The 12500-nt window shown below is 46.3% G+C and overlaps 2 protein-coding genes across 5 annotated transcripts in view; both read left to right on the plus strand.

The window, feature by feature from the left end:
- Positions 1 to 12500, plus strand: part of plgrkt (plasminogen receptor, C-terminal lysine transmembrane protein) — a 45394-nt gene that overhangs the window by 2610 nt on the left and 30284 nt on the right. For 2 of the 4 annotated variants that reach the window (XM_076993017.1, XM_076993016.1), the window contains exons 3-5: positions 4729 to 4859; positions 6480 to 6589; positions 7625 to 8284. In XM_076993017.1, coding sequence (XP_076849132.1) covers positions 4729 to 4859; positions 6480 to 6589; positions 7625 to 7752 — 369 coding nt within the window. In that variant the 3' untranslated portion in view covers positions 7753 to 8284. Of the gene's footprint in view, positions 1 to 4728; positions 4860 to 6479; positions 6590 to 7624; positions 8285 to 10287; positions 10429 to 12500 lie in introns of those variants that run through there. The other 2 variants (XR_013125737.1, XR_013125738.1) reach the window with 2 other exon arrangements.
- Positions 8433 to 11909, plus strand: rln1 (relaxin 1). Its single transcript, XM_076993021.1, has 2 exons — positions 8433 to 9495; positions 10288 to 11909. The coding sequence occupies exons 1-2, from the start codon at positions 9198 to 9200 to the stop codon at positions 10629 to 10631; spliced, it is 642 nt and encodes a 213-aa protein (XP_076849136.1). The 5' UTR covers positions 8433 to 9197; the 3' UTR covers positions 10632 to 11909.

Genomic DNA, 12500 nt, shown 5'->3' on the forward strand with positions numbered 1-12500 from the left:
ACAAAGTTTCTGTTCTGACGCACCTGCGCTGCCTTCGTGCGATACGCCATTCTAATACATCGCTCCTTCCAATCTAAATATTTATTTCTGTCTCCCCCGACAACGGCGGTGTGGCGTTGTGCTTTTGCGTTTCCGCTGCCCCCCAGCAGCCGAGGTGCTAAGTGAGGCAGTATTGCGATCGTTATGGAGTGTCGCCACGCCGACCACGCAAGCGCTCATTTTCCAGCTGTCTCTGGCGTGTCTGATTGATCTTTGCCTGCGAGGCGCGGAACACCTGTGATCACCTGTGATCAGCTCACAGGGACGAGGCCACCATCAGCCCAGCGTCTCCAACCTGACGGGCTTATTGGGCCTCGTGTAAATAAGGAGCCCCGCCCCCAGACAGACACACACACACACACAGGCAGCCCAGGCACGGCCTGATGGATGAGCACGCCGGGCCAGATTGAGTTTGTTCTGGCCCCTGGTGAAGGTCAGCTGTAGTGACTCAGCCCTCCCAGCTCGTGTTTAGGGTTTTGATTTTGGTTTTGATTTCTGTAATAATTTTCTGCTGTGTTTTTGAGTGTTTTGGGCTTTAAATCATCCGCTACGGTTTTTCTTTCATATTTCTTCCTCTCGGTATGTTTTGGCCCAGCTGCACACAGACAGACTCTGTCGGTCACAGATACTGTCTGTCTGTCTGTCTGTTCTTATGAAATACGTTCTGCTACAACTAAAACAACCTGACCTCTTTGTGTCTTAGCTCGATACCTCCTGTACTGAAGCTGTTAAAGTGACCGTCCAAAACAGGGTATATCTCTGATACTGATTCATGTTGCAGTCGCTTATGAACCGTAGTAATTTACACACTCCATCTGCAACACACACACTAATATCTGATGACCTGATGCCAAAAACATCTGGACCAAAGTTTGTCACATTAGGCTTCTAACCCTGTGAATGAAGGTGCTGTACTTTCATTAGCATGTCAAACGGCAGTGTGTGTCTGCTTCAGATCAGCGTGGAGTGTGTGTCTGCTTCAGATCAGCGTGGAGTGTGTGTCTGCTTCAGATCAGCGTGGAGTGTGTGTCTGCTTCAGATCAGCGTGGAGTGTGTGTCTGCTTCAGATCAGCGTGGAGTGTGTGTCTGCTTCAGATCAGCGTGGAGTGTGTGTCTGTTTCAGATCAGCGTGGCGTGTGAGTGTGTGTGTGTGTATGTGTTTCAGATCAGCGTGGCGTGTGTGTGGGTTTCAGATCAGCGTGGCGTGTGTGTGTGTTTCAGATCAGCGTGGCGTGTGTGTGTGTTTCAGATCAGCGTGGCGTGTGTGTGTGTTTCAGATCAGCGTGGCGTGTGTGTGTGTGTGTTTCAGATCAGCGTGGCGTGTGTGTGTGTGTTTCAGATCAGCGTGGTGTGTGTGTGTGTTTCAGATCAGCATGGCGTGTGTGTGTGTTTCAGATCAGCGTGGCGTGTGTGTGTGTTTCAGATCAGCGTTGCGTGGTCCCTCTGTGCTACTGCAGGGTTTCAGAGTCACACGTCCTCCCCAGGAGCGTCAGCAGTGGTGTGTGCGTCTGACCGTGTTCCTGTAGAGCCGGAGTGTGTGGGAGTGCCCTGCTTACGTGTCCCTTAGGAGTGGAGAGAGAGAGAGAGAGAGACAACAGTGCAGCATTAATGGGGCAGTAATGGAGAGTTAGGGGCATTTATTGGACTTGTGTTGTATTGACGGCGTCATGGATGTGTAAATTGTGGAGATAGGTGTGTGTTGTAATGGTGAGTGTAGGTGAGTCCATCAGTATGACAGATTGCCTAAAAGCAACCAGAGAAAGGTGTGTGTGTGTGTGTGTGTGTGTTCTCTGATTGTTGTTTTCTGATTGTTGTGGGATTCAGTTTGTGTGTGATTATTACACAAGGGTCACAGGTGTCTGTGATGGGACGATGAAGATGTCTACATGGGACATTCTTCCTACAGAGTTGATTGAAGCGTGTAGCTGTTGAATTCTCAGTGAGTTTTCAGGGCAACTCTAGAATATAATGGCCAGTGTGTGTGTGTTAGAAACAGGGGAGGTGCTTAGATGCAGCTTAAAGCCACTAACTGGTTGCAACGGTATGAGATTTTCACGGTATGATAACTGTCTCAGAAAATACCACGGTATCATGGTTATCACGGTATCACAGTTTGTTACATATATTACTAAAAGATACACTGACCCATAACCAGATACTGCAGAAAGAGAGGATTTATTTCTGACATGATCCTCACAATAGAGATTTCTATTTTAAGGCTTTCACACCGAGTCTGGTTTTAACATATGAAAAACAGGCACGTCAGAATTCGAAAATGAACGCATGTAAATTAATGGCGTCTTTCACTTCCAGTGAAAGCAAGGACCATAAAAAGCTAGGTTTATACTTTCACTAGTGACCGTAGCGCGCGACTCCGCACACCTCGCATGAACCTGCAAGAACGGCAGAGGCATTTATACTTGGCGCGTCACATTCTGTGCAGTGTTGTCCGAAACGATGTGTGTTAGTATAAAGAAACACCCCTCAAAAACAGGGGAAGGAACATTTACCTGATTCATTTTAATGTTGCTTTTTGTTTCATGTTTGAAAAGTGCTGGAATTTAGGCTAAAGTACTTTAAAATGTTTGAAATTGTAACTACTTTGTTTCACAACAAATATCTGTCTGACTGAACAGTTCTCTTGTATTACGTTAACAAATACGAGCCTCTTGTAATTCCAGGACAAAACATGAGAGAACGTGAAGACGTTAAGATTGGGCGTTTTGAAAATAAACAACCATTAAATAATGTGAATAAAAAAAGCTAATCATTTCGAGTATATGTATAAATATTTAACTTGATTAGGTTTCACGTGCTGGGAAATATTGAAATGGACCTTTAAAGTTACGTACAAGTGCTTTAATTCCACCTTATAAAGGTGTATGAACCCAGCAAACATGACTTTGTTCATTGCGCTGAGGTGCACGATTTCGCGAATCAACAGCGCGTTTCAAGTATTTTCATGGGTGGAGCCACCGCATTCACGCAATTTTCGCCGCTGATTTGAGTTTAGCCTTTTTAAAAAATTTTTTTATTTTTATTTTTTTTAAGTCTGATGCACTTTCTGCCATTCTCACCGCTGTGTGCTGAGTAGCTGAACCAGAGCGGAGTTGCGCATGCGCGGGTCAGTTTCTCCGCTGGCTTGCCTTTTACCGGTAATAAGCAAACGCACACGGTATGATAACCGTGCATTTTAATACCGTGGTATACCGTGAAACCAGTTACCGCTGCAACCCTACCACTGACCAATCAGAATAATCCACTTTACGTTACTCTGAGCTGCTTAGGTTTAGACAGGGTGTAGTCTCTACACGTGTCCTCTACATGTGTCCAGCAGTGGGTTTGCACCTGACCAGGACTGCTGTACCTTGATTGGAATCGCACCGCTGATTGGAAGTGTTTGATAACAGCTATTGCATGACTTGAGCTGGTTTTGGTTTGGTCAGTTTGCTGCATCTTGCTGGTAAGAATGAGAACAGATTTCTCTCAATATTCAGGTGTGCAACGCTCTCCTCTTAAAATACGTGTGCAGAACTTTTATTAGAAACACTTTAATATTAACTATTATTACATTTTGATTAGCACTTAAATTTCCTCATGAAGCCATGACTAATGAATTAATTAAGATAATTAATTGCTTTCAGCGTAACTTTAATGAACAGATTGTGCACTACCTGCGTCCACAGCGGTCCGTGGCGTTTCCCTCAAACCTCCCTGTGAATCCTTCATCCTCCCTCCATCATTGAGCTAAATTAGCCGTACGATAAACGTGTCTCCTCAGCATCATGTCATCTGAAGACCTTCCTGCTCTGCTCATGACAGGATATGATATCCAAATGTATTATTTTACAGAATTGCTTTTGTATCAGTTTGACACTGATGTGTGTGGACATGTGGAGAATGTGTGAAAAAGTGAATCATCTTAAAGGTGCGACTCGCACCCTGCAATTTGTGGCACTTTAGCATGGTTTAAGTGCACGCTTCATTTCCGTTGACGTCACATGACAGAAGTATCCAGCATCTTGTTAATATTCAGTTGGTCTCTGCTCACTCCAGGAAGCCTCTGGTCAGCTTTTGTTTAACTTCACTCTGTCTAAACCTGTGACAGACATCTTTTGGCAAACAGGAAATGGTAGAAACTAAGAAATTAACCCCATTCTGACCTTGAAACAGAACATGCTAATTTGTCCTGGTGCCAAAAGTTAACCTGTGCAGGGTATTGAGTGTGTTAAAAAACAAACCCACATAAAAGGCCAGCGGCTCCTCACAGACTCCTGCTGTGCTAGTTTCCACTCCAGCCGAGGGGTTACAGGTCAGCTGACTTTGAGTATCTGTGAGGGGCTCTGAGACACTTGGAGTACTTTTGAGTATCTTTGAGTTGTTTTCATCATTGTGTTTCAGAATACGCCCAAATGACCAAGAGCAGTAGTAGTAGGTGTATATTTAGTTGATGAAATAATAACACACACAAACACTTTTTCCTCCTCTCTGTGGATTACAGTTTGGCCACAAGATTTTGCGTGTTCCAGTCATACTATGGGTGGTCCTGGTTGAGGGAGACACCTGGTTAGTGTTAATGCTGGAGTTTGTTAGACTGATTAAAAGTGTCATCACAGACCCCTTACACACCACTCAGTCTGTGTGTGTGTGTGTGTGTGTGTGTGTGTGTGTGTGTGTGTGTGTGTTCAGCTGGAGCGTCAGATCCTCATGCAGAACCAGATGCGGGAGCGTCAGATGGCGATGCAGGTGGCCTGGTCCAGGGAGTTCCTCAAGTACTTCGGTGCCTTCTTCTGTTTGACTACTGTCGGTCTTACTGCTGGGTCAGTGCCTCCACTCTCGTATACCCTCCTTGGGTATGGTGCAGTACTGTGTTCGGTAGTACTGTAGTAATATTGGGTATTGGAGTACAATAGTTTGGTGTAGTGTGGTTCTGTGTGGTGCTGATGTGTGTTGGTGCTATAATGTAGTGTAATGTATAGTAGTGCTATTGTCAAGGTCCCCACGAGGTGTTACATTATATACTGCAGTGTAGTATAGTGATGCGTGTAGTATAGTGATGCGTGTAGTATAGTGAGGCGTGTAGTATAGTGGGGTGTGGATTATAGTGATGCGTGTAGTATAGTGGGGTGTGGAGTATAGTGAGGCATGTAATATAGTGGGCTGTGTAGTATAGTGATGTGTGTAGTATAGTGGGGTGTGTAATATAGTGGGGTGTGGAGTAGTGTACTGTAGTGTAGTATAATGAGATATGTAATTTTACTACAGTGTAGTATAGTGTGGCATGGTGTAGTGCAGTATTGTGGGGTGTGGAGTATACTGTAGTGTAGTATAGTGGGGATGTGATGTAGTGTAATGTAGTGGGTTATGGTAGAGTACTGTAGTGTCGTGCGTGTTCTTTAAGTGTTGTGCGTGTGCTGAAGCGTCAGGCGTGCGCTGTAGTGTCGCGTGTGCGCTGTGGTGTTGCGTGTGCGCTGTGGTGTTGCGTGTGCGCTGTGGTGTCGCGTGTGCGCTGTGGTGTCGCGTGTGCGCTGTGGTGTCGCGTGTGTGTCCGCTGTGGTGTCGCGTGTGTGTGCGCTGTGGTGTCGCGTGTGTGTGCGCTGTGGTGTCGCATGTGTGTGCGCTGTGGTGTCGCGTGTGTGTGCGCTGTGGTGTCGCGTGTGCGCTGTGGTGTCGCGTGTGCGCTGTGGTGTCGCGTGTGCGCTGTGGTGTCGCGTGTGCGCTGTGGTGTCGCGTGTGCGCTGTGGTGTCACGTGTGCGCGCGCTGTGGTGTCACGTGTGCGCGCGCTGTGGTGTCACGTGTGTGTGCGCTGTGGTGTCGCGTGTGTGTGCGCTGTGGTGTCGCGTGTGCGCTGTGGTGTCACGTGTGTGTGCGCTGTGGTGTCGCTGTGGTGTCGCGTGTGTGTGCGCTGTGGTGTCGCGTGTGTGTGCGCTGTGGTGTCGCGTGTGTGTGCGCTGTGGTGTCGCGTGTGCGCTGTGGTGTCGCGTGTGCGCTGTGGTGTCGCGTGTGCGCTGTGGTGTCACGTGTGTGTGCGCTGTGGTGTCACGTGTGTGTGCGCTGTGGTGTCACGTGTGTGTGCGCTGTGGTGTCGCGTGTGTGTGCGCTGTGGTGTCGCGTGTGTGTGCGCTGTGGTGTCGCGTGTGCGCTGTGGTGTCGCGTGTGTGCTGTGGTGTCGCGTGTGTGTGCGCTGTGGTGTCGCGTGTGCGTGCGCTGTGGTGTCGCGTGTGCGCTGTGGTGTCGCGTGTGTGCTGTGGTGTCGCGTGTGTGTGCGCTGTGGTGTCGCGTGTGCGCTGTGGTGTCGCGTGTGCGCTGTGGTGTCGCGTGTGCGCTGTGGTGTCGCGTGTGCGCTGTGGTGTCGCGTGTGCGCTGTAGTGTCGCGTGTGTGTGCGCTGTAGTATCATGCGCGCGCTGAAGGATGACGTGGTGTCTTTGTCCTCCACAGGGCGGTGAAGCGGAGGAAGCCGGCCCTCTTCACCCCCGTGGTGCCCCTGTCCTTCATACTGGCCTACCAGCTGGACATGGCGTACGGAACTATGGTGTATCGCGTCAGAGGTGCGTCACCTGCTCCCATTATTACTCACAATATCTACAAACAGTTATTATTCCAGTCACTATATTGTTATTTCAATTGGTATGTAAGTTTTCCAATCAGTATATTAATATTCCAGTCAATATATTAGTATTCCAAAGGGGACTGGCTAATCTAATCTACTTGACTTATTGATAAGATTAGATTACTTAGATTATTGACTTATTGATTACTAATTATACACTGTACATAGTTATTAATTCTGTTAGTGTCCAACCCACCTGATATTAAGAGGTTTTTGAGTTAATGTGAAATCTCAATCAAACTTTTGTTATTTAGCTTAAAACTGAAGTAGTCGTTTTAACTTAAAATAGTTTTGAAATCTGTAAACGCAACCAGGTGGAGGTGGAAAACCTTAAAGCACTCTCTCATTAATTCAATCAGGACCCTTCAATCAGAGTGAAGTACTCAGTCCAGTGTGGATCACATGGAGCTGAAATACTCCATTAATCATCATTCTAGCTCTTTCACAGAAATCAGAATGATAGACTGAGAAGCACAGAACAAATCTAACAACGGTATCGTTAGGAGACGATCATCGGGCCTCTCCACGTGTGGAGTGAGCTGGAGCAGGCGGCGCTTTTCCAGGGTCGTGACCCAGGACCGTGAACTCACTGACCCCACGTCCCCCTCTGCTCTCATCACTCAGTCATTGTCCCTGTCTTGCGGCCCTTTGACTGTAATGAGTGTGTGCTCGCCGACCCGGGCCCCCAACGTGCTGCGTTACGTTGGCCTGTGGGCCTCTAAGAGCCGCATTCTTCGGGGATTCATTTAGGAAGCTTCCGATTTGCATATTCTAGGATTGTTTATATTTAACGAGCAGAGAGTTCCGTGTTTACCTGTATTTGTGTTTAAATGATGTAAGGCCAGTGATTAACTACTAATAACTTCATTGTGCATCAGTTTGATCAGTTGAATTGAGACGTTTGCTCATTTAGAGACTGAATCTGACCGGTTTGTAGTCCGGTGTGTAGACCAGCAGTCTTGTGGTTTCACAGGGGAAGCAGAGAGCATCATGGAAGCTGAGGTGGACCGTCTGACGCTGCCTCACGGGACACCGACGTTCGAAGGCATCGAGAGGGCTCGTCGGTCCAAGGCGCACCTCCCACCCCTCGCCGAGGAATGACACCTCGCCCTCTCTGGACCTGCTGCCCGCCACACTTCCGGGTCGGCATCAACCGGAATATGGTAGGAATGTGGGCGGAGACGGGAGAGCTGCCCTCAAATTTGCAAAAGAGCTTTTTGTTGAAGGTAAAGTCAGGCGACAGGTTATAGCTATTTGTCCGAATTCTGCTCAAAAACTTGTAAATCAAATAAGTGTATTTGTGTATGTTGGTACGTGGGTCCCTCATAGCACTACAGGATGGCTCATGACTTATGTGTAGTTACTATTATTCAGTTTGTTGTCATTTTTTATTGCACTGGGCAGGTGTGCACCAGTAAACAAGGGCCTGGGTGGAATTCAGTGTATTTAGATGGAATTCAGTCTGGTTGAAAGAATAAAAGTAAGTTTCCAGCATTATCTGGGAGCTGAAACAGACTGGTTGAGAGATCTGAGCTTCCACGATTTTGGATAATACCAAATTAACAAAAAAAAAAACAGTAATTTTGTACTGAAATTTTGCACTTATTTCAGAAAGTTCTCGCCAAACTGAAAAGTTACTGGGCAGTATTCTTTGTCTCGGACACAGTCAGGGCAGATGGGTGTTGTCAGGTTCCAGAGTCCCAGGTACTTTAGGGGGGTAGTTTCACCACACTATGCTGCAAAGCACCTTTGTCACTCTGGTTTGATTTGTTTTTGTTGCCAAAGTGTGTTGTACTGACAAGCAGTAACGCTTAATGCTGCGTAAAATTAATGCGTAATGCTTGATGCATAATTTGCAGAATTTAAGACGTCATGGTACACTGTGTCACTGCTAACAATAAACTTAAAAAATCCAAATCCTCTTTGAATTTTACCCAGAATTCTGAGGAATCTGAGATGACATCATCAGTCATTCAAATGTTCTTGAAGCTTCTGTTATTGTTGTACTACGTTTTCCCTAACACATTGTTGTTCATGAAAAATGAAATACACTGATAAATGAATATGTCCATATGCAACAAATGCAATAAAAGTGTTTTGCTTATGTAAACTAAAAAAATTTCCTAACGTTCATTGTCTGCAAAGTTCTTGCACTGTTAAAATGAAGTAAATTGTCTTCACCAGCACATTGATGTCACGATCTCTGCATCGTGCCGCGTTCATATCCGTGATTGTCCACTAGATCCACTAGGTCCTGGTTCCTATCAAACACCTGGAGGTGCAGGTCAACTTAAGAACATGTTTGTAATCGTTCGTGCCCAAAGGTGGTTGGGTTATGGATTCTTTCGGACTTAGTGACGTAGACTCATAAACGCTCGAGACTATAAAAGTCGCGCGCGAGGGAGCGCGAGGAGAACGCATCGCGACGCGAACGCTTCACGCGCGCCTCTTAACGACCTGAAACTTTGCACGCGCGCTCGCTCCGCCTCCCAGCGCCGCTCGAAGTCGCGTCCTTCGTCAAGCTCCTATAATAGACACGTGAAATCATGCCTAGACTACTGTGTGTGATCTTAATGTGTGTGTATAGCGTGTGCGTGTGTGCGGACGCTCAGAGCGCGAGCAGGGCGGCGGTACAGAGAGACTACGGGGTGAAACTGTGCGGTAGAGAGTTCATTAGAGCCGTTATATTCACGTGCGGCGGCTCCCGGTGGAAGCGCGCGGACCTGGATCTACTCCAGAGCGGCGACAACGGTGAGCACATGTTTCATCTTAGTTTTGGAAAAGAAAAAGTTAATGTTCCTTTTGATATTTTTTTTATATTTAAAAAATATATATTTGATAAACGTTCTTAAATTGTACGAAGGATCGTTACTAACCATCATGGTTCTGTTCTGAAAGTCGCAGTAACTTTGTATTTAGCGAAGACGCGGTTTGAGGTTTCACCAGGTTGTAGTTTCAGCACCACGGACAGCTCCAGTTCGCTTACAGGTGCTGCAACTGGTCCGGAGTGAAAGACTCACCGCCAACATGAGTTCAAACTTATTTGTGAATGTTTCATTTATTCATTTACTTGTTTTATTTAAGAAGGATTTTATTTGTAATATTTGTGGAGGATCATTAGAGACATTTCATTTATTACCTTAAGTTTAAGATAATATGTACCCAGTAAGTGTTTTCATTATTAATGTTAATATTAAATTTTCTGAAATGTTGTATTTCTACATGTCAAGTATTTGAATTATGGCACATGAGGTGTAAGTGACTAGTGATCTTAACCTTTATAAAGAACATGTAGAACATCAAACTTCTACATTTTCCACATGGTGGTATTTCTTGGACAAATCCATCATCGTGTATATTCACCAAGTCTCTGGGTTATACATCCTGATGTAAGAATCGCACTAATGGTGATTATTAACAAAATCAGGACAGTAACATGGATCGGTGTTCCTGCTTTGAGCTGCGATTAGGAATCATAATAATAATAATATTTATTTGTATAGCACCTTTCATACATACATGCAACTCAAAGTGCTTTACAGTATAAATAAAAAGAAACATTAAAAGGAGATAAGACAAAAAATCTCTCTACTCATGCTACTCTCTCATTCTCTCTCTCCCTCTCTCTCTCGTCAGACCCTCTGCGCTCGTACCCGAGCCCCTCGGACAGAGATGGCAACACGAGTGGTTCACAAGGCAGCGGTCCGTCTCTGGAGGAACAACCCCTCCTCCTCTCGTCCTCTCTGGCCCACCTGCTCCGGGGCACCAGGGTGGCACCGGGGGAGTCTGGGGCAGATCTGAGGGAGATGCACCACTGGAACATGTTGTTCTCGCCCCGACCACACGGGGGCGACAGCTTCACAAGTCCGGCCAACAACCAGCCCAGTCCAGACAGGAGAAAACGCAACTTCTCACTGGGACTGGCAGGAACATGCTGCACCCAGGGCTGCACCAAACACGACATTGGCCGGCTGTGCTGAAGACGCGGGGCAGGAGGGGCAGGAGCAGGCGGGGCAGGGGCAGATGGGGCAGATAAGGACATTCTACTGCCAGACTGAACGGCTGCACCTGACTACATGGCATCAAATGTCTGACCAGAGTTCACTTCAATTTATTTTAAAACAATCAAAAAACAATGTTGTGAATATATACACAAATACATAACTAATAAAAATGTTACTGCTAAAAAAAAGTTAATGTAATGCATGGATGAATAACGGTTGAATGAACACAATAATGTTGCTTACTTCACCAGTGATGCTTAGACTGCTTTATTTACTCTACCAGTGTCATGAGTACAAGAAAGATCCCACTGTTAGTCCTGTAGGGCAGATCTCTACAGCTGTTAGTCCTGTAGGGCAGATCTCTACAGCTGTTAGTCCTGTAGGGCAGACCTCTACAGCTGTTAGTCCTGTAGGGCAGACCACGACAGCTGTTAGTCCTGTAGGGCAGATCTCTACAGCTGTTAGTCCTGTAGGGCAGACCTCTACAGCTGTTAGTCCTGTAGGGCAGACCACGACAGCTGTTAGTCCTGTAGGGCAGATCTCGACAGCTGTTAGTCCTGTAGGGCAGACCACGACAGCTGTTAGTCCTGTAGGGCAGATCTCGACAGCTGTTAGTCCTGTAGGGCAGACCACGACAGCTGTTAGTCCTGTAGGGCAGATCACGACAGCTGTTAGTCCTGTAGGGCAGATCACGACAGCTGTTAGTCCTGTAGGGCAGATCTCTACAGCTGTTAGTCCTGTAGGGCAGATCTCTACAGCTGTTAGTCCTGTAGGACAGACCTCTACAGCTGTTAGTCCTGTAGCGCAGACCTCGACAGCTGTTAGTCCTGTAGCGCAGACCTCGACAGCTGTTAGTCCTGTAGCGCAGATCTCGACAGCTGTTAGTCCTGTAGGGCAGATCTCGACAGCTGTTAGTCCTGTAGGGCAGATCTCTACAGCTGTTAGTCCTGTAGGGCAGATCTCGACGGCTGTTAGTCCTGTAGGGCAGATCTCGACAGCTACATGCACACTCAAGACAGCTTAAAATAACTTCCTTTTCCCCATTTATTTATTTGGTCATTATTTATTTGTTTTTTAAGAAACATCAGAAAACATAGATTTAAAAATATAGATATGGGAAAAAAAATCCATGACCACAGAAAAAGAAAACACAAAACAGCTGAATCGATTTATATAAAAAACTAAAATATATACAGTGTTTTACAACCACAAAAGTTCATTGGTTCAGTCCAGGACTGAAATGCCATTTTAAGTTCTTTATTTAAAAAAATAGAAAACGTACATAAAATTCCTGTAATCTCCACGGCAACAGTGTGAAACGGCTGTGATTCTCGACACATCGTCCATGCCCAAGTTGACTGTTCCCTCGTAACACACGCAATGTGCTGTGTGATCATTTCCGGCTGTAGTCCATGTCCTGTCGTGGGGACAGTGAGGCGGTGAGACTAAAGCCCCCCAGGTGTGCTGTGTCGGGCAGCTGCTGAACAGTTGCACGTTACACACACACCAGGCGTTGTGCCTGACGGGCATTATGGTACCAGGAGCTTCTCTGGGGGCTGTGGGACCAACACACAGCTTACGGCTTACACACTTACTTACACACTCACACACTTACAAACGCTGTTGACATTTACACACTTACAAACGCTGTTGTGACACACATTTACAAATGCTGTTGTGACATTTACACACTTACAAACGCTGTTGTGACACACATTTACAAACGCTGTTGTGACGCTTACACACAAACACAAACGCTGTTGTGACGCTTACACACTTACAAACGCTGTTGACGCTTACACACTTGCAAACGCTGTTGTGACGCTTACACACTTGCAAACGCTG

The sequence above is a fragment of the Brachyhypopomus gauderio genome, unplaced genomic scaffold (genome assembly GCF_052324685.1).
Source record: "Brachyhypopomus gauderio isolate BG-103 unplaced genomic scaffold, BGAUD_0.2 sc102, whole genome shotgun sequence".
NCBI lineage: Eukaryota > Metazoa > Chordata > Actinopteri > Gymnotiformes > Hypopomidae > Brachyhypopomus > Brachyhypopomus gauderio.

What these genes read in the sequence shown, in the direction of transcription:
- rln1 (XM_076993021.1), top strand. Translation starts at nt 9,198, where the DNA reads ATGCCTAGACTACTGTGTGTGATCTTAATGTGTGTGTATAGCGTGTGC. An exon ending in AAAATATATATTTGATAAAC is followed by an intron (nt 9,496 to 10,287) that starts GTTCTTAAATTG and finishes CTCTCTCGTCAG; the next exon opens with ACCCTCTGCGCTCGTACCCG.